The following is a 24,203-nucleotide window of genomic DNA, read 5'->3' on the forward strand; positions in this document are numbered from 1 at the left end:
TCAGAAAAAAAAAAAACGTATCTTGAAAGAGAGAAAAAGCTGCTTCTTAACCTTTGCTCTCCGAGGAAAAGTTTTAGGTAGAGTGTCTATCTGACTGAAAAAATCTCTGAGACCTGTGAGCAAAGCCATTCGCAGTCAGTGAACAAAGAGTAAGTTGATACTCCCAGGGACTGAGGAACGCCTCATCTTTTCTGTGGGATTAATTAATAGACTTAACTCCAGGGAAGTTACCCGCGCTCACTAAAATCTGATAAACTAAGGACCAGAAATGCATTTGTCACCTCTCCTGGACCCATGAATGTGCATAGAGCTATTTCAGAAAGAGATGTCTATAGTTCTCATTGAAGAGACTTAGAAAGGCAGAGGTCCTGCCTACTAGTTTATAGGAAAAGTGTTAATCTAAACAGTTAGAAGGGACAAAGAGTTTGTCAGCCTCAGCTCTCACGCTCATTGAAAGGGTGCAAAAGGCAAGTCATGTGCAGGAGTGATGCACCTTCGGAGAGGTTTAGTGAAAGCCAAGCAGCTGCTTGTTCCATGTAGAAGTTCACCTTACCAACAGTTCCTGTTTTGGGACAAATGTTTAACAAAAAACCAAAATAAACATAATCCCTGTTCCTCCAAATAAGTTAATAAAACTTGCAGTCTCAACGACAATGGGACAACCCTATACTTGTCATAGTCATAGCATCTTTCCAGGGTCTGTATGAAGCTTCTGGATTCTGAGTCAGTGTGCTTTCACGAGACAAAGAGCTGCTCTAACTGCTACCATTGTATTTTTCAGACCACAGAAAGAAAAGCTTGAGGGATTTCAAAAGCCCCAGACTCAGCAGAGACTCTATAATTTAATTTGTGAAGCGACACAGCTGACAGATTACAAACTCAATTTTACTTCACAGGTACTAAAGCTATGAATATAGTTCTGTATCTCTTTATGATGATCAGTGAGTTTCAAGCCCTTTACAAATGCAAAGGAAAGTAGTTCAGAAAGTAAAGACTTCACCTGGCATAGAAGAGAAACAAGATTGTTTCATTGTGACATGACCCAGTATTGTCCAGGTGTGCTACCCAAGCACTCACGTTGGGCTAGAATAAGAGTTACTGTGTTGAATGAGGATATAAGAATTTGAAACATTTATCTTCCCATCAATCACTGCTGTCATTTAAGGAAACTGGACTTCCCAAGTCATCCTAAAGAGCACTTTTTCATCAACTGTTGCCTATCTACATGAAAGTGAGTATCCTTTGGAGCAGTGATCTCAGTAACATATAAAGAAATAGCAAATGATTTCTTGATATGCAGAGAAATAACTCACCAGAATTTTTGGTCAAAGGCAGTAGAGTTCCAACTGGGACTGCAGAGGAAGGCGGTCTCCTTTTTGATAGATATAGTGCGTGAGTTAAGCGAGAAAAAGTGGCTTCAGGAGTATCAAGTCCTGGACATATGGCTCTCAGGAACATGAGTCTAGGAATTTAGGGACACAAGCACTCTTTTCTCTCTATGGTCTTCACTAATTTGTTATTTTACAGCTGGTCTGTCCCATTTTTCTAAACTAGTAAAGTAAAATTTATTTCCTTCCTAGTCATCTTGAAGTTAATTCATGTCAATGAAGAGGCAGAAGGACATTCTCTGCATATGCTCCAAAGGTGTATATTACATTTACTAGATTAGGATGTCTGTGGTTTCCAGTTAGGAGATAAAATGAAACATCAAGAAATGGGCAGGGTAGCTGTACATCTTAGCACACATCTGCAGAACAAAGAGATGAGTCCTGGGACATGGCTGATCCTACGTCGCAACTGCTGTAGAGCCAAATCAACTTTGCAACAATTTGTTGTGTCAGATATCTTTCAATAAGTCAAAAGAGAAATTTCTTGCTTAAATCAGTTTTATTTTGTTGAGATGTTGATTGTTTAGTTACATAGTTTCATAAACAGTCCTGTCTCCAATAGAAACAACATCTTGAGAAGCAATTTGCTGGCATTGTCCTCTCTTTCAGCTGGTCTCTGTGGGTAAAAGCTCCTAGACATGCATCTAATGGAAAGGGCATTACTGCCCTCCCATCTCTCTCCAGCCCCACAGTATACCTGCTGGATGCTGGCAGACATCTCTGGGACTTGTGACTATACAGGGATCTCCGTACTCTGACTTCTAGTAAAGATCTCCTGTTGTGTATACATACACAAAGGCACTCAGATCATCCAATGTGCTTCTTGCTGAGGAGATAGGAGAAAGAAATATGCAAATCAGCAAAAAAGAACCTAACTCTAGAGGGTTACCATCTTAAGTTACATCTTTTCCTACTTTGTGAAATCTCTATCTCCTTTTCAGTAAACCTCAAGTGAATAAAAAAAAACAATTGCAGGAGTCCAACTCTACTTTAAAACATCATCAGAAAGCACTATTTTCACGGTATTTGCATTTTAGTTTTATCTTTATCATAAGTCTATTTGAAGAAATTGTCCTATATACTACCCACCTGCAGGCAGGATTGCACAGAATTCAGACAATTCACAAAATCACTGCTATCATTTAAAAAGTGAATAAAAGTAATAATAATTAAAAAAAATGTATAAAACATTTTTTTTTAGAAAATATCCTATACAATTGTGGATGACTACTGTAAAACTGCTAACAAAATTACAGCAAGGAGTCTGATAAACAATCTTTCAAATCCTGCATTACGTTCGGAATGTTTTCAAATGTAGAAAAATATCCAAACCTTATCTATAATGAGCTTATTCAGTTTACATCTTGTACAACTTCTACAGTTTATAACTAGACAAGTGTTGATGCATAAAGCTGTAATTTGCCAGTGTTGATCACAATTTATATTAAAATAAATAAGCAAACAAATTGAGATGATAGAAGTTGTGCATACAGAATTCATACTAACTGCACTTGATCGGAGGGATTCAAGCAGAGTCACGCTATGAAATTTCCAGAAGAAAAGCAATCTAGAAGCAACATAACACCTTCTCAGAGCAATTTTCTCCTGGTATTAGCATTACTTCTATAAACCCATTGGCTGAAGTTAAAAAATAAGATGCTTAAAGGCAAATGATAAAACCATTACATTAAAAAATGTTTCTTCATCATCTAAAATGTAATAAGCTGGATCTTCAGCTTTCAGATGTGTCACCAAAGCAGAGATTCTTCACACTTTCATCCTCAAAAATTAAGCACTAGGCTCATTGTCTATTCCCTGACCATTTCCTGTTTAATGCAGATGCAGCCTAATCAAGATGCTGATTTTAGAAGGATCCACCTTTCCATCCAAAATGCCTGCTTTTCTTCAGCCTATGCCAACAGATGTCTATTACTCTTCCCCACCAGAAAAGAAAGAATATCGAGGGCCATCTTAAATCAGTCAATGAATTTTTACAGGGCTTAAATTATGCATGATGGGTCAGATAAGTGAAGATTTCTAAATGTGTCACAAGGGGAACTGCAGACCTAACTGTTTTTCATTTTGTCCCGTTAAGGCATAATCCAGTGTCCCACAAAAACAACAGATCTGCTCCTCCTGTATTTGGTCAGCACAAAAAAAAAAGTCAAACCATCATACTGGATACCTACAGCCGGCAGTTGTCTTGCCCAGCTTGAGGATTTCTGTTTCAGTGTACATCAAATATAAGCAGCCAAGTAGCATTTGATCCATCCTTTTTAACTTCCCATGTGCGAAGGGAAGACTTGCACTGCCCACACTGGCACACTAGTAAACATCAAAATAAGTTTGTGTATTTGAAGGCTGACAGTCTCCACACTTCTGAGATGAGGACTCATTGCTGATGTTAACAATGTTGTCAGAATTTTCACATACCAAGCCCTCTCTTCTATGAGACTCCACAGCTAAGTGAAAAAGAAAAGTGTCTCCGAAGTACCCAAGTGCAGTCCAAACCAGAGCTTCAGCATCCTCATTCCTGCCTGTACAGACAAGGTGATATTCGCTGGTGAACGCCCACGAGAGAGCAGAGGGATCATAAGCGCTCTTTGGTGTGTGGCAGCAGGATGTGTTTCTGGGAGGGAAAGAAAAACATACACTGTTAAAGTTTAGCTAGAGGAAATATTTCTTCTTATGACCTCAGTGGAATAAGAACAACAGGTCACATTTGTTTGAGAGACGCATAGGCTGAGCCAGCAGCTGACTGGGAATAGAAATTATCTGTTATCTTTTTAGTTTGTAATGGACTTTCACGTCAGTATTTTCATTGTTTGTTTTGTGACCACATACTAGAGGTGTTATAATACCACTCCCATGGAAAATTGCTATGAATGAGGTAGCACCTCTCCAAGAAAAAGAAATTACCTCACTCTTAAGATGGTCTCTTCTTGGGTGGGGAAAAGGGATAGAAGCTGTTGTTTTTCTGACACATGTTGAGAAATGCTTGGAAAATATCACCTAATTTTCAGAGCAGAAAGGGACAATATTCAATGCTCACAAGAGCCTGTTATAGTCTATTAGCCTGTGTCCTTTAAAAATAATACAGTACAAAGAGAAAATGTGTAGCTTAGACGTGTGACTCCCATACGTCTCAAAGCATCAGGAATAATTGATTTTAATAGTTGATTAAAAACTTTGCCCCCAAAATGATTGCACTGTAGGGAGCTGCCATCAGCAGTGACCTACATGCTGTCCTGACAGAAACACTGCGTTTCAGATGCTGGCCTAAATACAGATGATAGTTGGTTGATGCCCATCTATCTGCAGCACGATCTACTTAGAAAATAAATAACATCTGCCAGAGGGCCTCGCTTGCTTTGCAAGTAGGCTCATTTGGCTCTCTTTCCTTATCCATACAGCGGTGTGGATACAGCCCTCATGAGTAACAGGCACATGAGCACTGCTTACAGAGAAAATGTAGCTGTCCTTAGTACCCTTAATATATACGTGAAGTGCTGGGCTAGGATGCTTGTTTTCTTTGTAAGGAGCTGTCAACCACGAGATCTCTGAAACTGTGGCAGAGAATCAAGAGACCTATTTTCAAAGACTATAGTAATTTTTAATGCTTTTTAAGGGTCTCTCAAGATGCATTTCCAAGCTTCATGGTGCAACCATTTAGAATTGGTCCTTTTCAAGTGTCAGATTTGCCAGAAGTGGTGGCAGCAAGGACTGAGAGAGTTGGTCAGTCCTGTGCTTCTTGACCTCAGGATTTTACAAGAGACCAACAACAATCATAAATTAACACTGCAGGCATTTGCAATACTACTGATGAGATCAAGGTCTTTCCTCAACAAACCTTGCTGTGTTGTTGAAGGCACCATTTTGAACATGAAAGGCTTAAATGTGGAGAAGGAAATGTTTCAGCTCATCTGGGAGGAGAAGTTCAGTTATTTTTTGATGTTGCTTGTGTCCAAAACACCTCCTGATGCACAGGCGACACAACTGCATCAAGGACAGCGGCCCTAGAGAAACAGCCAGGGAAGAAATTGCACATGTGGCATTATCATGCCAAATTTGTCAAGTTGAAACAGCAGCTGCTTATCACCACTACCCCCTTCCTGTAACCCACCTCAAGCCCCAGAATGCTCAGCAGTGAAAAGCCAGACCTGCACTCACTGAAGGACATCAACCCAGCCGCAATTAAATTCAGGACTTGTCATTCACTGTAATTGCACAGCCACAATTAGCATTAGCGGTGTCAGTCTTTCTCTTTTAAGCTGCACAAGTATGAAACAGTTTCTATTGCCTGGGAAGAGGAGATGATCAGCACTTCCTCCAAAGTCCTCTATCACTCCACCAGTGAGATCCAAGTTTTCAGCCTACAGCTTTCCTAAGACTTATTTTGTAACAGTGACAAATACATAGCAAAAGAAATACTATATAATCTTTTATTTAAACCTTGCTGAAAACTGCTGTGCTATTGGAAGAGCTGTGCAAAGTCTTCAACTAGGAGTCAACAGATCAGTTAGTTGAGACATCAACTGTCCATCAGGCATGACCCTTCAGAGAAGGGCATGTTGGAGAACATCAGAAAAACACTATTCAGCAACAAAATGCCCTTCAGGCATTTATCATTTCTGCTTTTGATTGCTGAATTTCACTTAGAAAAGTTCCTTACTGTCTGAGTTGTCAGCCCAAGCAGAGTTTCTCAGGCTGGCTCGTCAGGGTGTGACTGAATTATTTTTCTATCTCAAGTAAACAGGACACATACAGTGTCAAAGGAGTCAGGAGTCTGAAGCAGCAGAGATCAGAGCTCAGAAGGATCACTGCTCTGTGCACCATAGATTAGGCTGGGAAACCAAATATCAGTTCCTCACAAATAACATGCACAGAACAGTTGTTTTCATGCAACTGTTTTCATACAATTATTTTCATGTTACTGCTTCAAGCAAGGCCTGATTCATCACTTTGTTATTCCAGTTTCTGCTCGATATAAGTCTTTTCATGACAACAATCACGTCAATGTGCAGCTGGAATAATAGAGCCATGGACTATATCATCAGGGACTTGTTAAAAAATAATGAAAATCCAGATTATTTAGTAATGTGCATAGTTAACTGACTGAATGAGAACATCTAAAGAACACAAACACACCAACAAGTAGAGAGGAGAGACCTTGCTCTAATTTTCGTCGAGAATGGTAAGTAAAATTTCTCTGCATAATTCATCAAAGTGTTCATAAGCAATGACATAAAATGATGTGGAAGTGTTTCATTCATAGATACAAACCAAGCATTTCCTGAAGGTTAACATTACTGTTTTTTACTGGTGGATAATTCAGCACAGAATGTATGCCTTTCAAGAAAGCTTAGTGTATAAATCTATATACACATATATATATATATATATATACACATTATATAATTCTTGTACAATTTCCCTTAATCTCTCCCCCCCAAAATAAGATAGAACCTTTCATTTCAAAGATATTTTTGAACCTACATAAGAACTCGGCCCAACAATGAATTTAAAGGGCAGAGAACTAGAAAATCAGTCTTTCAAATTTTTTTTTTCAGTATCATTTTATGGTTACAATTTTGCATTCATGATGAGACCAGTATCTAACATGTACCTAACTGTGTAACCAAAGATCCCAGTCTTAGCACTCACTTGCTATCTTCATCTCTCACCAGAGATGACTTGCTGCCTGCATTTGTCAGTATGCTCCAGGTAACACTCCTGGGTCTACTTCCCTCTCAGGCACAGGGCAACTGAAAGGTCCCCACTGTTTTCAGTGCTTTAGGTAATCAGAAAAAGCTAATATTAACTTCCAAGGAGTGTTTAGCCTGGGGTTTCTTAGCCTAAACTCTGTTCTGCATTATATTTCAAGTTCCACATAATTGCTCCCCAATGCAGTACATTCATCATTCATGGTGGTTGAAAGATGGGTTATTGTTGTTAGCTTTAACACTGATAGTGCTTTACTATATTCAGAGACCAGAAAGAGCCATGTCTATATGCCAACAAATGGAGGTAAACTTAGTTATTCCGAGTTTTACAGTGCTAGTAGCATGGAATAGCCTTTTACAGCATTCTATGGTTTTTGTCCTTAACAAATCCTGAGTGAATGAATAAAACAAGTGCTAAAGGGCACCTTCTTTCTGCAGAAACAGTTGGCCCACAGGACTACTGGGCAGGACCAGCTCCATTGGCCTCTTGCTCTCGGTGTTCTTCACCCAAATGTCTGCTCCAAAGTCAATCAGCAGCGTTACTAGCTCCACATTGCCGTTCCTGGCGGCTGCATGCAGAGGGGAGTCCATGCCTCTGCCACTGTTCACATTTGCTCCTGAACACCAAGAGATGACAAAAATTGACTATACAGTAGCCTATTTACATTTCCTGCATTAGTTGCTATTTCTCTGAATAATCTGTAACTGTTGTAGCATTCACACAGTGGTGGATTTCCTTCCACTGGGGCTCTGTGTGTACGTACAACTCACACTGGTTGAGAAAGAGCAGGGTTATGACCAAGAAAATGGTCCCAGAGGAATGTTGCATGGAGAGAGTTCAGCACAGGGCCACAAAAATGGTGGAGCGGAGCATCTCCCTTATGATGAAAGGCTGAAGGAGATGAGGCTCTTCAACTTGAAGGAGGTTGAGGGGTGACCTCATTAATGTTTACAAATATGTAAAGGGTGGGTGTTGGGAGGATGGAGCCAGGCTTTTCTCAATGATGTCTAATGATAGGACAAGGGGCAATAGATATAAGCTGGAACATAAGAAGTTCCAGAGAAATATAAGGAAGAATTTCTTCACTGTGAGAGTGACAAAGCACTGGAAGAGGCTGCCCAGATGGGTTGTGGAGTCTCCTTCTCTGGGGACATTCAAAACCCACCGGGATGAGTTCCTGTGCGACCTACTCTTGGAAGTCCTGCTCTGGCAGGGAGGTTGGACTAGATGATCTTTTGAGATCCCTTCCAACCCTTGAGATTCTCATTCTGTGATTCTGTGATCACAGGACTTCAACAATTCTACCTGTGGCCCACTTTTGTTCCCCATCCCAGGGTCCCATCTCCTTAAAATACGTGCAGGATTTCAACTTGCTCTGCACTAGTGGATTAATCTGATGAGATTACTAAATGTCAAAGTATTTGTTGGGGAAAAATTTTGGGATTAAGGCCTTTAGTAGAGGACAATATAAGAAAGCACCCCTGATGGGTGTTCCTCCATTCATTTTCATGGACTAATGGCTCCTAAAACGCTCTAAGAAGAAAGAGCTGCAAAACTAATTCAAAGTCATTTATAATGTTTTTGTAATATACATGCTCATATATAGAAGGCAACAAAAAACTAGATAGCAGAAAACAGAAAATAATACCCAGACTTTGAACATTTAGATTAATTTGTATTTGACTTCATCAAAAGAAAAAAAAAAAGAATCACTGTGCTAAATAGTGACCTATCTAAAAGGTGATCTACATAATGCTTGCTTTGTTGGTCCACTGTTTTCGTACTAGTTACCCAACTACTTTAGATTATGAGACTATTTTGCTTAGAAGAGTTGCACTACTGAAGATAAGAAGAAAAATGTCTTGCATAATGATCCAGGAGCTTAGACTCTTAGCTAGGTTTGTTTGATGCAAAGAATATGTAACTTTTTTCTATGTTGGAAATGTTTCAAACTTTTTATGAACTCAGTGGGAACTAAAAAGTGTTTGCTGAAATATTGGGTAAAATATTGGAGCTGATAATTTTGGACAAATAGGAAGGAAAAGAAATAAAAGGATTTTTTTTTCCCCCTATTCACTTCAAATAACTGCAGCATAACATACAGAGACAATGGAAAGGACGGTGTTTGCTCCAGGCACCATTGGCCATGTGAAATTCAGTATCATTCATTTTTTTGTTGAGAGCTATAAAGCTGAGTTCCTGGGTCAAGAAGACCCTAGTTACCCTGCTACCCCATTTAACCCAGAGTTACCATTAAGAGTAAAATGTCTCCTGGTCCCAGAGCGGGAGCTTCTCTAAATCTTTGATGTGAAGAGGATCCAAAGATAGATGTTGTAGAAAACAAAAAGCTCACCATCTTTTTTTTTTTTTACTTTTTACCTGACTCAAGCAGCTTCTTGGCACAGTTCACTTGCTGGTTCTCACAAGCTACATAAAGTGGAGTACCCAGATGCTTGATGTTGTGATCTATATTTACACCATGGGATGCAAGGAATTCAACACATTGCACATGACCTTAGAAAGGATAAAGGAAAAGTCAGCTCACAGATCAGGATTTTTTTTTCCCCCCCCCCGAAAATTTTCTATTGCAGCAATGTAATTTGGCAAAGATTCAACGTTCTGTCAAGAAGAGATGGTAGTATAATGCTTTCATCCACTCCAGTGTTTCCACCCTGGAAAACAGGAACTATAAAGCCATGGTTAGCAAAACAGGCTAAAGCCCTCACATTTTATCTGACTCACTTCAGATGTCTATTGAAGCTGAGACAAATCGCACCATGTTTCTCTCCACTGCTTTTGAAGACAGCCAGACAACTCCCTCAGATGTGCACATTGTAAGCAGCTGACCTGGACAATGCATCCCTTTCCACGTGTCACCACAAGAACTCAGTGCCCAAGAGCTGAGCTGAGCCACCCTCAGTGGGCACCAAGGGCAGGAGGAATCATACCACTTATAATGAGACCAACTAGAAAGGTTAATGTTCCTCTTGAACACGCTGCTAGTAACATGGAAAGAAGTGATAATGCCCGTTGGATTACCTCTCTTAGCAGCTTCATGGATGGGGGATGCCAAGTCACAGGGTGGGTGTAGGCTGGCTCCATGTTGCAGCAGTAAATTCAAGCAAGCCACACTGCCACTGACACAAGCGTTGAACAATGGAGTGTGCCAGTCAACAGTAACTCCATTCACCTGGGGGAAAAGATAACACAATCCAGACTTTTATTGTCCTCTCAGTATCTTAAAACTTGGAAAAATTATCCAGTTTCTCCATAAAAAATAGAGTTCTCAATACTTTTTATTTAATCCAGTGCAAAAACTGCCTACTGCTTCTGAAGATTACAACTTTTTATTAACAATATAATAGAAAAATGTTTTTAAAAATTGCCCCCAAGTGTCTCCTCCTGCAAGAGAATGTTTAACCAGTGCTGCTCTAGAGTCTCTCAGGAGTTAAATACCAAATTAAACATGTGCCCATTTTTCAGTTATCGCAGCTGAAACACGCCTGTATGTAGCCCTCTCCTGAAACACTTCATTTTTAGGTGAAGGTGTGCAGTCTCCTCTTCTAAAAAACCAATTAAACTGAAAAGTAATACATATAGAATGAGTTACTTTTTTGAAATTGACCATAATTTTGACAATAGCTTGGAAAAGAGAAGCCATGAGACACATCCATTTCATTTGCACGTTGTTTTCATTTTTCTTCCCATTTTAGCACTAGTTGATCCTAGCAGTCATGAAATCAACATTAGTTGATCCTAACAGTCCTACACATCTACTTAAGACTCTGTATATTGGCACTAATGAGATTAGTGTGTGCAAAAAACAAAATACACCCTCAACTGTTGCAGGATTAGGAACTCTTTGCAAGAATAACTTAATCTTATTTTTTCATTAGATGATGAGAGCATTGCACTTTCATTTAGAGAATAATAACTATTGTTTATATCTGTGATTTTTGGATCGCTTTATTAAGAAGTGCAGTTTATAACATTCATATCTCAAGGAAAGCTAAGTACAGTGTGTAAATCAGTGATATGCTGACAGGAAATAGTACATCAACAAGCATTAAAATATGGTAATACAACATACCAGATAATACATACGTCATTATAGATAATACATACAACACTAGAGACGATGGTCTGTCCATCACAAACTCACTTGAGCGCCATGTTTTAAGAGGATGCTGGCACAAGCAGCGTGACCTCCTAGGCAGGCTTCGTGGAGAGAAGACACATGGTCTGCTGTAACAAGATTAACATCACTCCCCTGATGAAATAACAGAAAATATCATTACAAAACATCTACCAAAACCACCAACCAACCAACCAAACAAAAATCCCCCAAACCCTGCAACTTTCTAGCTTTAAAGCTTTATGTAACCACATCTTCTTCCGCTGCCCTTGACAGGTAAGCAAAGACAGAGGCTATGACATTTTTACTGAAGTGGGTACTGGCACAATATGCCAGAAGGCAATGGTCATGCCTTCTACACACAACTAATTCTCATAGGAAGCTGTAGGCAATGTATTGTCCAGTAGGACAGTACAGATATCCTTTCAGGAACTCAGCATTGTTTTCTTTCTACTTCATCATGAATAGCAAAATCTAACATTTAAAAAAAATAAAAGGAAAAAAACCATTAAAAACTACTACTAGAGTTCTTGGCAGGGTCGTAACTGCCACATTTTTACATCACTGCTTAAGACTTCTGACCATTTGCCTGTCAATTGTTTGACTGGATTGAATCCTGAAATGCTTTTGAGGTGTTTTCTGCTCTTTGCAGAGAGGCACACTCTGAGGGAAAGCCAGTCCCTGTATTAGAAACCACTGGTTTGATTCTACAATATCTTTCATTCCTAATAACCTTGGTGCTTTGGCTAAGATGGAAGTCTCCAATGCCCCTTCCCTTTCCTTCAGCTTCTCCACAGGCTAAATCCAAGAATTTCAAAGAAATAGAGAAGTGAGGTTCAGAAATTGCTTCTCCCTAGATCTGCCCTTCTGCAGCAGGAGAAGAGGCCCCGGATACCCTCAGGCACTTCAGAAACAGATGTGTGGGTGGCTGAATTGAAAATTCAACTGAAGCTTTGTCTAAAGAGTTGCCCAGAGTACCAAATTCCACTCACAGGCACAGGAGCTGCAGAAAGAAACCCTCAGTTGCCCAAAGATCTCAGTGACTGAGATCTTACTACCTGCACCAGAATTAAACTATTACCCAGCTTATTTCTGTACATCATCAGCACAGAGCATGGAACGGCTTGAAGAAGAAAAAAGTACGTTACGCATAGATTTCACTGCATTCTAGTCAACATGATTTTCTCACCCTGGAGGTTTCACAGCAAAGTATTCAACTACATTCAACCACTGAATAAACCCAGCAGAGATCATATTAGCCGAGCGGAGGGGTACCTGTTTGATCAGTTCCTTCAGAGTAAGCAGACGCCCATGGATAGAGGCATCGTGTAAAGGAGACCAGTCTGAAACAAGGTCTGTATAAAAAGAAAGACAGGGAAAAGGCTAACAACTCCATGGAATGTTTCATCACTGTACTTCAACTATGTGATCCCAGAAAGCTTCTCTTCTTCTACCTTATTGCTTGAGCTGCCAGGCTCTCCCTGGAAAAGCTGCCAGGAGACAGGAGGACAGGTTCTCTCTGGATGTTTTTAACTCACCCCTGCTGAGCAGCTGCACCATGCTTCAGAAGACAAGAGGAGGATTTGCAGAACATCACATTGCTCTGACTGAGCTTGTCCCTCACTTTGAATCATTTCCAGTGTTTTTGCTTTCACAACCACATTACATTTTAACAATTAGCTCTAAAGGAATTAACACAATCTAAAGGACTATGTTTTGAAGAGGATATGGCTGCTCAGTCATTTACCCCTACTGAGAGCTGGGCTAGAGTCAACAATACCTAACAAAAGAAGGTATCAAAGTACAAGCAGATAAACTGTGTTATCAGTTGATTTTGCCTCTTAGTTTCAGTGTTTGGTGTTAGTCTGTGCAGTGGTGCCTTTTTAGATAGTAGCTGTACATACAGCAGTACCATGCTTTAAGCCCAGCCAGGAACAAAGCGCCACACAGACCCATTCCCCCATCCTCTCCCCATACTGGGATGGAGTAAAAATAACGGAGTGCCTTGTGGGTCAACACAATGATAGAGAAAGCTCACTCACCAATTACAATTCCAGGCAAAATAGACTCAACTATTCCACTCAGGGGAAAAAAAAACACTTTAATCCACTGCTAACCAAAGACAACTAAACAGAAGGCAATACAGAGTAGGATGATGAGAAAAAATCAACCAGCACTTTCTGCACCTCTCACTTCTTCCTGGGCTCAGCTCCCTGCTCCCTATATCTTTACCTCCTCACCCCTCGGCAACACAGAGTGGTAGGGAATGGAGGTTATGGTAAGTCCCTCATAGATGGTCACTGTCACTTCCTTCTCCTCAGAGAAGGAGAACTCTTCACATTCCTCCCCGGAACAGGATGCTTAACAGTGGGAAGTCTGCCTTCAGCAACAAAAGCTAATAAACCACCATAATTCTTTAAAATATTTTTTGCAGATTAGCTGATAATGTCATGTTGCATTGTACTGTTTCAGAACAATGGCTCATCAATGGACTTAGCTACGGTAGATTTTAATATTTCCTCTTTGGACAACAAAAATGTGGGTTTCTGTAACAAGCAGCTAGTCAAATTGGTATAGTCACATACACATCACAAAAAGGAACACAACTGCTCCTTGTCATAGTGCTCATTAGAATGAAGTAATTAAAAAAAAAAAAATAGTGGAATAATCAAGACCATCTCTCTTGAAAGAATCCTTCCATAACAACGCTCCAGCATGCTCCTGTCTCACAGAACAATCCCAGTGACATCCTAGGAATAAGCTCAGCGTGTGCTTGAAGCCTGAAGAAGGGTGAGCTTGTGGAACAATGCCTTAAGGAACAAGACACTCATTAGGGATGATTGGATAAGTAATTAATTCATTATTTTCAACATTTCTCCTCATTTCCTTGTCTCTGGTTATGACTTCTACCCCGTTACAGGAAAGGAAAGGAGGAGGGCTTGTAAAAAATACTAGTTCATTCATTGGGTTTTGCTAGCTTTATATTTACTTGACCTAAGCTACCTCTGGGCAACCATTGGGCCAGAAAGGAGGTATATTTTGTGTCCCCTGGGAGACTGACCATGACTAGTGACAGGGTGCAGGTATGGTGGATATCCTGGTCATATCCCACTCATAGGTGTAACTAAAATGACTATCAATCAGCTTTGAATTCTGAAGAAGAGTAGACTGGGAGGGATGATCAGTCCTGAGGCTGTGCTTCTTCTGAGAACTGGGCACAGTCTTTTTCTTGTGCTCTCCCCAGGAAGGAAGCTTGGTGCCTGCTCCTGCACTTCACATATGTTTATTACAACTGTGGTTTTGGGTCTTTTCCTTGAGATTGTAAGTTTGTTACCAGGGAACTAGGAAGGTGTTTGACGATCTGTTGACCATGGACTACATAATAGTGTTTGGTGAACATTTCAAAGCCTGCCGTCTTGTCCACCACTGCCTGTGACTATGAGACACTGTCAGAAACTGTTCAGACTTTGTAGGTAAATCTGCACTGACAAATAAAGAAAGATAGGATAATTCAGCACTGAGCTTTAAGTGGGTGAAAGTATGAAGGCAAATCAGCCTGTACCATTTGGTCTCAAAGAGACAAATGGTCCCAATCTCTTTTATTTAACAGTATAGAAATAGCTAATTAGACAAGACCTCATGAATCAAATGATCTTTTCCAGTCTTGTATTACTTTCACTATAGAAGTCAAAGGGAAAAAAATTAGAAACAGAACCAAATCAAACTTCAGAGATACAGGAAAGTTTATCAACTGAAATGTGATTCACGTTTAGAAGAAGCCAGAAAGCTGGAATTAGAAACCCAATAGAGCTTTATGAGTGGTGCAAAGTACATAACATGAACAGAGGAATGAACTTGAGAAATCCAGGTAATGTATGTTAATGAGTTCTTAAAGAAAATTATGTTCTTTGCTACAAGCATCATTTGAGCTCTTCCTGCCTCCTTCTGTATTCCATGGGGCACATCCCACAACAAGCATACAGTTCCAGTAAATTCACAAATATCTGTTGGCTTTAGCAAATGGACAGGCATTTCAAGAAGCTGTGGTTCTGGTCTCATAAGAATAGTCAAACTATGCTACAGCTACTAAAGCACAGTGTTATTAACTGACTAGGATAACTTTCTATAAGTGATGTGTGTCAAATGATGCTTATCTCAACATGCTGTTCTTGCTGATCCTGCCTGTGTTACCATCAGTTATGTTTCCAGACTTTGTTAAAAAGCTTTTGATTTTTCCATTTAAAAACTAATGGCATTGCCAAATCTGTGTGAGTTGCAAGGGAAGCATGCTTGTACTAATTCTAAAAATCTAGATTGAGGAACAAGTTTTCTGAGCTGCAGTTTGATCTTTTTTGGGGACACATGAATACAGGTGGGGTTTTGTACAAACTACCAAGTAGTTAGATCATTGTGTCAGCATTTTAATGACAAAGAGGGAGGTGCACTGTCATGTCACCACATCAATGTGCAGAACGTACTCATTCAGTGCTTGCTTGAGAAAAGGAAGGTTTCTACTGAGACCTTAAAAAAAAACAGACCAAACCATACTCACCTATGGACTGCAATTTTCCCAAGTTTTAACAATGAATTAAAAAACTGAACACATAAGTGTAAAAATTAAATTGAAAATAAAGAGAAGCATGTTCTAACATGTTGTAATCTAGCTGGGAATTCCATACCAAGAAGAACCTTTTTTTAGGCTTTTATCCTAAATGGAAATGAATGACAAAGGTAGCTTCACACCAGCCTTAGATACATTGAGAAAAGGGGTTTAAAGTCTTGGCTGGTGTCAAGGTGTATCTCCATGAACAGCATGGCCCTAAGCTGTCATCTCTCATGTCCTAGCTTTCTCTGTAGGAAACATCTCCAGCCTGAAGCAATCTTCCTGCAGGGGAAGACAACTTCCCTGCAGGGGAAGGCAAGTTTCTCCAATTCCTGCACCCAGAGTGTCATCCTTCTGCAAACCAAAAAGTTTCTATTTTCTGCCTACTCCAGGATCGAACTCATGTTTTGAGCCTGGAAGAGGAAGGAGGCTACAGTGGATGGTGAGACAGTGAGATCTCACTCCAACCTTCTTCACAGCACAGGATGCACACTGTCAGTAATATAAGTGATTAGTATTTATACCATACACAGGCTTTTGATGAAAACCTAAGCAAATGTCAGTGCTAACTGACCACCGACTTTTAAAATCCTGGAATAGTGACTTTGAGGAAATTCCTTAAAATGCTTTGTCTGTCAGAGCTGATAGTGAAGGAGTAAGATCGGGATATGTGGGTGGCACAGCTATGTTCACCATATGTACCACCACAGGAATGAGGATTTCTGATTGGCCAAAATATGTATAATTGCTCTTTCACAAAGAAATGAGACCATTTATCCAAATTTGAAATTTACCTACACCTTAGTCCACAGGTAAGCTGAGTCAGGCCTCAATAGTTTCAGAATCTAAACATCCAAAACCCAATGGCTTTCAGAGGCATGAGATCACCTAGCTCCCCTTTCACTACTCAGATTCCCAGGCAGCCCAGAGGTTTAATGTAATCATATTTGATTGCACCACCGTCATCTGAGTATATGAATATTGACAGGGTGATGTACACAGAGGGAACTTTAAAGCAATAACCACACAAACATGCAAACCCTGACTGCTCATGAAGACAGCAAAGCATTCACAGGACCTTTCCAGAAGAGCACTTGTTTTTGTGATGATGGCTGAAAGCATCTTTTTCCAACATCTGAGCATGTGGAGGGTGTTGTATACTCCATGCCTGTCTCCTGCATTGTTTCCTTCCACACTGGTCAGGCAGGGTGCAACTTATAAGGGGCTTTGAAATGTATTCCACAGAGGTATGCTTTTGCATACATATATGTCTATGACATCATATATAACAGTATTAAAAATGAGATTTTTCATATTCTAAAGCTTTCTCCTAAAGTTGGTGATATATGTAAACCTGAGCCAAATACATTCCTGCTGTAAATCACCAGGGGAGTTAATTGGCTCTGCTAGGGAGCAGGCAGACACAAGACAAATGAGCTGAACTCTGAGTTTCAAAGGACCAAATGATCTGTGTGCAGCAGTGTGATGTGGGGCTCCTCTTCCAGACTCCATTGTGCTGGAGTACATCTCCATTGTGGACCTGATTCAAGTATTGTTAGTAACATCTGCGCCCCTTCCCTCCCACCCCAGTCTCTGAATGTACATACATGACTCGTGAGGAGAGGCAGACAACACAGCAGATATACTAATCATCTTTGTATTGTTGTTTTAGGGTCTTAATTTTATGTTTGGCATGAATGGAAGCACAGCCCAGGAAAGCAGTGAGAATAGTGTAAAGTCACATTATCTTAATTTGTCTCATTCCATGTGCACTCACCACAAGCTCAGGGAGTAACTTCTCAGAAAACAAAGCTACAGGCTACACAATCTGCTAAAGTTATGTGAGGCTAAATTACTTGTCTTTTATCATCGTGTCTTATTTTCAACAAGTCTTGACCAGACAACAGAGCAATGATCAGAGTGAGGATATTCGTCTGAGTAACTGTTCACTGGTGACAATAACAGTACTGGTCACAATTGGCTGTAATGCCCTGGCCATTGCAGTAGAACATGCTAGGGTTGGTGGCTCAGCCTGAGCAACACCACTGGGGTCTGCTCATCTGAAACAAAAAAAGAAAAGGATAAAGGAAAAAGGAAAAGGGAAAAAGGAAAAACAAGAAGAAAAAACCCCAGGAAAATAAACCAAAAATAAAAAATGATAAAAAAGAAAAGAAAGGAGAAAGGAAAGGAGGAAAAGAAGGAGGAAGAGAATAAAAAGAAAAAGAAAGGAGAAATTGAGCCAGTTTTGATCTTTCAGATGGCATTGAGCGAAGTCAAACATTCCACATTGCAACTTTTCAGTGTGCTGTGACACACCAAAGAAACAACTAAAAATTCAGTACCAAATAGCTTACTAAAATCCCTTCTGACATACAAGGGCATGAGAGAGTTTTGTGGACTGACTGTGGACCTGCCCTGGAAGCAGGACGTGGGAAGCAGCACACCACCATAGCCTGACCCTTCCCTTTGCCACCGCTGGCAGAGGTGAAGGCTTATGGCAAGGCAGGAGTGTTACTTACCCCTCATCAGCGGGTTTGATAGAGATGTTGTAGACACCTGGCCTCCGTCTCCTTGCAATTTGCTGTCATGTTGATTTGTTCCCTCATCATCCATCTCAGCCCTGTCTGTCCAATTTATGTTTTTTCACTTCGCAGTCGGTCTCGAGAGTTCAAATTCCATCGTCCCCAGTGAGCCTCCCAGCAGTTGGAGTGATCTATTAAGCAGAGTCTGCGTGCATGAGTCTGACCTTGCAGCAGACCGGGACGTGGTGCCAGCAGCACTTTGTGCAGAAACTCGAGTACCTGGGTTGGGATTTAATGAAACAGCTCCCTGACTGCCCTGCTAGAGCAGCCAGCAATCCAGTGAAGCGAGAGATGTGCCTGATGTCACATCCTCTCCAACACAGCACCCAATCGGGGACGCCTGCCGACCGTTTTTATCAGGAAGGAAATTCTTACTTTGCCAAAAAAACAAGATAGAAAGAGCCAGTTCAACAAGTTGAGCAAATTCTGCCTGCAGGGGATCTGCAAAGAAAAACCCACAGAGGTATGAATGCGCGTGGATCTGCACCACTCCCCAGCGACTTTTTGCAGGCAACTTTGCTGTGTGCTTCCCTGGGTGCTGTGCAAAACCACTTCTCTTATCTGCCAAGCCCTCACTGTGCAAGAAATGGGGAGTGGGGGTGGGGGGGTGGGGAAACTCCTGCTGTGCAGCAGTGGTCGTCTCATACCCTACGGATATTGAAACCACATGTCTGAGTTGCTGTGCTTCCCTTGGCAGGCCCTGTGCTGTCTGCACGGCATGGAAATCACAGCCCTGCGAGGGGCTCCTTCCCTTCATCCCTGGTTCGATCGACAGCTTCCTCACTCACAGTCACAACAGGAGCTTTGGATCTGAGTGATGTCCTTTTAATTTTTAAGCAATTTTGTGGTCTAAAACAAACATTGCAAACCTGCTGGGGAACAAATGGCAACGTTTTTTCAGGAAGACCTCTGCCTCAGTTCTCTGGGTGTGTTTGCAAAAATTCTGTTTTCCTGGATTGTCTCCTTTTGCACATTTTTCTTTCCCAAATTAGTATCATTTAAAAGCACAAAATCACTTTTCTGTCCCTGAATATTTGCCTTTTTTTTTGCACACATGCACGTAGACAGAACTTCCGTACAAAAAACTGTATAAATAAAAAATGAGGTTTTTCTACAAGTTGTCTACTAGAGTAGAATTTGCATTTGTATGTTTGGAGATTAAAAAATTGCTGATTATGAACCTAACTCAGCTGAGCCTGAGTATCTCGGTTTCATTTTTATTCCTATCTATAACACATGCAAGAGATCTGGAATCATATTTAGGGTTTCTTTGTCCATATCTTTAAAAAGTCAGTTATGTTAAAAGATACAAACAACAGCTAAATGCCACCCACAAACCCCAACAGCAGGGAATCTGTGAAGGCAACCTGGGCACATGCTGAAGCACAACTGCTGATCAAATGCAGATGAGGACAGGGCCAGACTTTCCATGGCTCTCCCTACTCAATGCCTCCTGGATCCTGGGCTTGGCCCCTGTGCTGGATGCAAGCTGGTACTTTGGTCTGACTGGAAATTACTCTTGTGCCTTAGCCATTTAAATTTTCATGTTAAAAATGTTAGGGGGGGAAAGTGTGTAAATTCAGAAAGTGAGACAAATATTGGTTATGATGATTAACGTAAAATGAGGCATGGAAAACCAATTTTTCCCCTTTATCTGGAGTTTAGTGGCTAGGTTCCCATATCTTATATATGATCATAGACTCATAGAATGGTAGGGGTTGGAAGGGACCTTTAGAGATCATCTAGTACAAGCCCCCTGCAGAAGCAGGGTCACCTAGATCAGGTTGCATAGGAACATGTCCAGGTGGGTCTTGAAGACCTCCAAGGAAGGAGACTCCACAACCCTTCTGGACAGCCTGTGCCAGGGCTCCCTCAGCCTCACAGTGAAATAGTTTTTTCTTATGTTTAAGTGGAACTTTTTGTGTTCCAGCTTCATCCCATTACCCCTTGACCTGTTACTATAGAAAAGAGGGATGTCCCAACCTCCTGACATCCACCCTTTAGATATTTATAAATGTTAATAAGATCACTCCTCAGTGATCATAGCTTTAACAGTAATAACAAATGTCTAAAAATGTAATAACAAAAATGTTTACAATTCCACCACTAAAAGGAATTTGAATATGCCTCCAAATATACGATAGCAGTTACAAGAAAAGAAACATTAGATAAGAACTTTAAATTCAATCACAGTAAGGAGCCTGCAAGACAGAAATCCCTTAGTCCCTAGTCAGCCACAAACAGAGAGGTTTTGATCATTTACTACCTTGACCAAGAGATCTGATGACTGATAGGGTAATTATTTGAATAGATTGTTATTGGTCACACATACTTTGGTCGAGTTACATAAACCTCTGCCTTGATATATGAGCCTTGTCTTCCTGGATGCTGGTAAGGTTTCAGAGAACACCTAAAGGGGTCATTGAGACTTCAGTCCTTCTACCGTGGGCAGATATCCCTGCCGTCCATCCCTCTTTCTGAAACAGGAGCCTCTGAGATCCCCACCGCAGGATAATAGCCCACAGGCATACTTGATCCTGGGCTGTTGATGTCCTGGTCCTCATATTTGTGTCTCATGGAGTTAATAGACACAGGATTCACAAAAGGAGTTTCTGGTTTGATCACACATCTTCTGCCAGCACCTGAGAGGCAAAGACCAGGGCAAAACCACAAACAGCACAGGATCTGGTTGCTACATACATTTCTTGGAACTGTGTCTTCTTTTGGAGTTATGGGACCACAATCTGTAATTTCACCTTTTGGTCATGATTTCTCCTTTGGAATATGCTATATTCCCAAATAGCTAAACACTTGTCATCTGGGCTGGTCTTGAAAACTTTACTTAGTCCAAGTATCTTCAGTTCCTGTTCCCTCATCTTTGCTCCAACCTGGAAATATCTTACATTACAAAACCCTACCCGTCTGTTAACAAACTGGAAAAGAGTGACCCTTAACCGGGATGTAGCCATCCCATTTTTGGCACAAGCAGAATTTCTTCAGGTGTTAACGGTCCTAGCAACAATTCTACCCAAAATTAGGCACTCAGTTGGCTCTCACTCTTTCTGTTAAGAGTATGATGTTAAAAGTCAGTACAGCTAATTACTTCACATTTACAAAAAGTTTGTGGCAGATGGGAAGGTGATGAAAGGTTTGCAAGATGGAAATGTCTAATTAAGAGGTTCCTCTGCTCCAGTGCTTCTCTTCCGTGCTTTCACTGGGGTTAGACATTCACTGCTCATCCAGGACATAGCGTTGCAATAAGTATTTCCATCCATACAAGGGCTGCTTTCCAGACCTTGTTGGAGCTTACCTTTAGAAATTTCCCTCACGTGACATATCTTTCCACATATCTGCCTGTGATGGGAACAGTCAGCATGCTCCAGCTGCTCTCACAACAACGGCCTCTCTGGACTTCTTCATGGGGAAAGTTACCAACACCTTGTCACTATTGCAAAATGTAGTTTGTCAGCTTTCACAAAAATTAGCCCATTATCTCTTAAACTCTTGTTCTGAACTGAAGCTTCTGTTGGCATCCAAAAATGGCCTGCAGAAAGCTACACTTTCAGCTCTGCTACCTAGGCAATAAGGATAGAGGGAGAGAAGACCTCGCATACGATTCTGTTCCTTCCAGCATCCTGCTGGAATAGCAGATGCTTTCATTTTCTTTTGGTAACGTTTATTAGCAAATTACTAAAGTGAGTGAAATTACTAGACTCTCCAGAACAACATTCTTCTCTCCTTGCCCTACTCCTGGAAGAATGCACACTGCACTGTGGGGAAGATGGCTTGTGGAATAACCCAAGCTCGTAGTATTTGAACTGTTCCCAATGTTGTCCTAAGGAATCTACACACCTAGTGTCAGATAGATTAGCAGCCCAAATCAGGAGTTATCCATACTTTCTCTCTTGAATATGCAAGGTTGGGACTGCAGTAAGCAGTCATCTACAGCAGCAGTGTGCCTTGCTAGATGTTTCCTTTGCTGTCCCCAAGCACAGCTTTGCTTTTGTTTTGCATGAGGCTGGAAATCCTATGAAACAGTTAACGGATGCTGATTCACAATGTTCATATTGTAGAAATAAGAGTTTCCCTTCCTAAGGGGTTATGATCTGAGCACAGTGCTAAGTATACAAGTTTGCCCTAGTTGCCATCAGTCCAGCTTGGCCATTTATCTGAACAACTGATATTGTGGCAAAAGGGAAACCACCTCTGAAAACTGATGTACAGAGTTCAAAGCTTACCTGAAGCTGCAGCATAAAGACCAAAGTGTGTGGCAGGACCACCTGGCCACCTTCTTTCCCCGATTGTAGGGACATCCCTGATGCATGGCACCTAACCTGGTATGTGGTCTACTTCACACCAGGTCCTTATGTCCCAGATCAGGAACACCACAGTCTTCCCAGGACACTGACTTTCCTTTGAATAGTGTCAGGAAGGAAAAGATCTACACATAGCCCTCACACTGCCCACTCTGCAGCGGAGGACAGATCCACACACTCCTGTATCCTCCCAGCCTGTCCATCCCTGTAGACTGATTGAAGGAGTCAATTCCTGCACCTACCCTCTTCAGAGCAGACCTAGAATTTGCCCACAGTTGTAGATCACAAAACAAGAGTTCACTAAATCATTCTTCGTCTTGAAAAAGTGAGCAGAATGCACACAGATATTATTTTCTCCTCCCCCTGTTAGTGACACTATCAGGATAGGCATCTGAAGATCTGGAGCAAACTCCTCACTCAGCTTACTCTTTCTTCAGGCAACAGACTTTGATAGAAATTTATGATGACAAAGAGAAATATCTGTTAATATGCCCAAAGGATGAGCCTTTTTGGTTGCTACAGCTAAGACATCCTAAAAAACCACAATTGACTAACATGTGATTTCATGGCCTGTGGCAAACCCATATTTCTTTCCAAGGTGCTGCAAGCTTGAAAAGCCTAAGTGTTTCTCATTCATTTACAATGGGTGAATAGCAGGCAGGGAAATTTTCTGCACAGAATAAGTCACTTCATCTCAAAGACTTTAATAAATGCCAAAGGAGTTACCATCTCTCTGGACATCCATAAGAACAGCTGTGGTGCCTTGTTACCACAGCTTCCTGTAGTGGGTGGGAGGGGAGGCCTTCAGGGACAGAGCTGGAAAGCACTTCTAGCAAAAAAGTTGTATCAGGCCCAGAGTGAAATTTTGTGCCCTGTCTATACCAACAGCCTGTAGGAACCTGCATGTGGAAACAAGCTGGCATTTCTTGTTGGAATCATTTTAGCGGAAAGTTTTCACTGAAGTCTTGGAAAATCCCAACACAAAAATCCATTCCTCAGTCACTATAGCTGCTCAGGATGCCATGTTTCACCTATTTTCCTTGCTGTAAATCTGTAGTGACACAAGTAGCAAACCAAAATTATCCCACTCATTCATTAGAAGCCATACTTGGGACTAAATGGTGTTTGACAGGTACTCAGTGATGAAAAGCACGAAACTCCTGGGACAAAGCCGAGGTGTTTTTGTAGACAGCTCAGGCTACAGGCAGCAGGAGCTCACCTTCTGAAACCTGTAAAGCAATCATCTCTCTGTAGGATAAAAAGATACAAATAATAAGCAAAACATATGCCTCTGGGACAGTGTCCTTAAAAATATTTCAGCTTACATTGTCAAGAAGACAGCATGAAAAACAGACATAGTGCTTACATAGAGTTTGAGAGTGATCTTTAAGCAGTTAGCAGTTCACGAAGGCCCACCTGTAAAGTAGATATAATCTTGTATTTGGGGATAACTAT

General features: G+C 41.0%; 1 protein-coding gene across 3 annotated transcripts; it reads right to left on the bottom strand.

Annotated features, from left to right (window-relative positions):
* Positions 1-1,880: 1,880 nt before the first annotated feature.
* Positions 1,881-18,703, bottom strand: ASB9 (ankyrin repeat and SOCS box containing 9). 3 transcript variants are annotated; one of them, XR_009819011.1, is made up of 9 exons: positions 18,370-18,703; positions 12,523-12,602; positions 11,275-11,382; positions 10,152-10,302; positions 9,492-9,626; positions 7,537-7,728; positions 5,239-5,404; positions 3,822-4,017; positions 1,881-2,214 (listed from the first exon to the last, which is right to left on the bottom strand). XR_009819011.1 is itself a non-coding variant. In XM_061998990.1 (8 exons), exons 1-7 carry the CDS (start codon positions 18,461-18,463, stop codon positions 5,280-5,282), a joined length of 885 nt encoding a protein of 294 aa, XP_061854974.1. In that variant the 5' UTR covers positions 18,464-18,703; the 3' UTR covers positions 1,881-4,017; positions 5,239-5,279. The 3 variants fall into 3 exon arrangements, 1 of the variants encoding a protein (XP_061854974.1); XR_009819010.1 differs by having other exon boundaries at positions 3,578-4,017; XM_061998990.1 differs by having other exon boundaries at positions 1,881-4,017.
* Positions 18,704-24,203: the final 5,500 nt, after the last annotated feature.

This window comes from Colius striatus, chromosome 1 (genome assembly GCF_028858725.1).
Source record: "Colius striatus isolate bColStr4 chromosome 1, bColStr4.1.hap1, whole genome shotgun sequence".
NCBI lineage: Eukaryota > Metazoa > Chordata > Aves > Coliiformes > Coliidae > Colius > Colius striatus.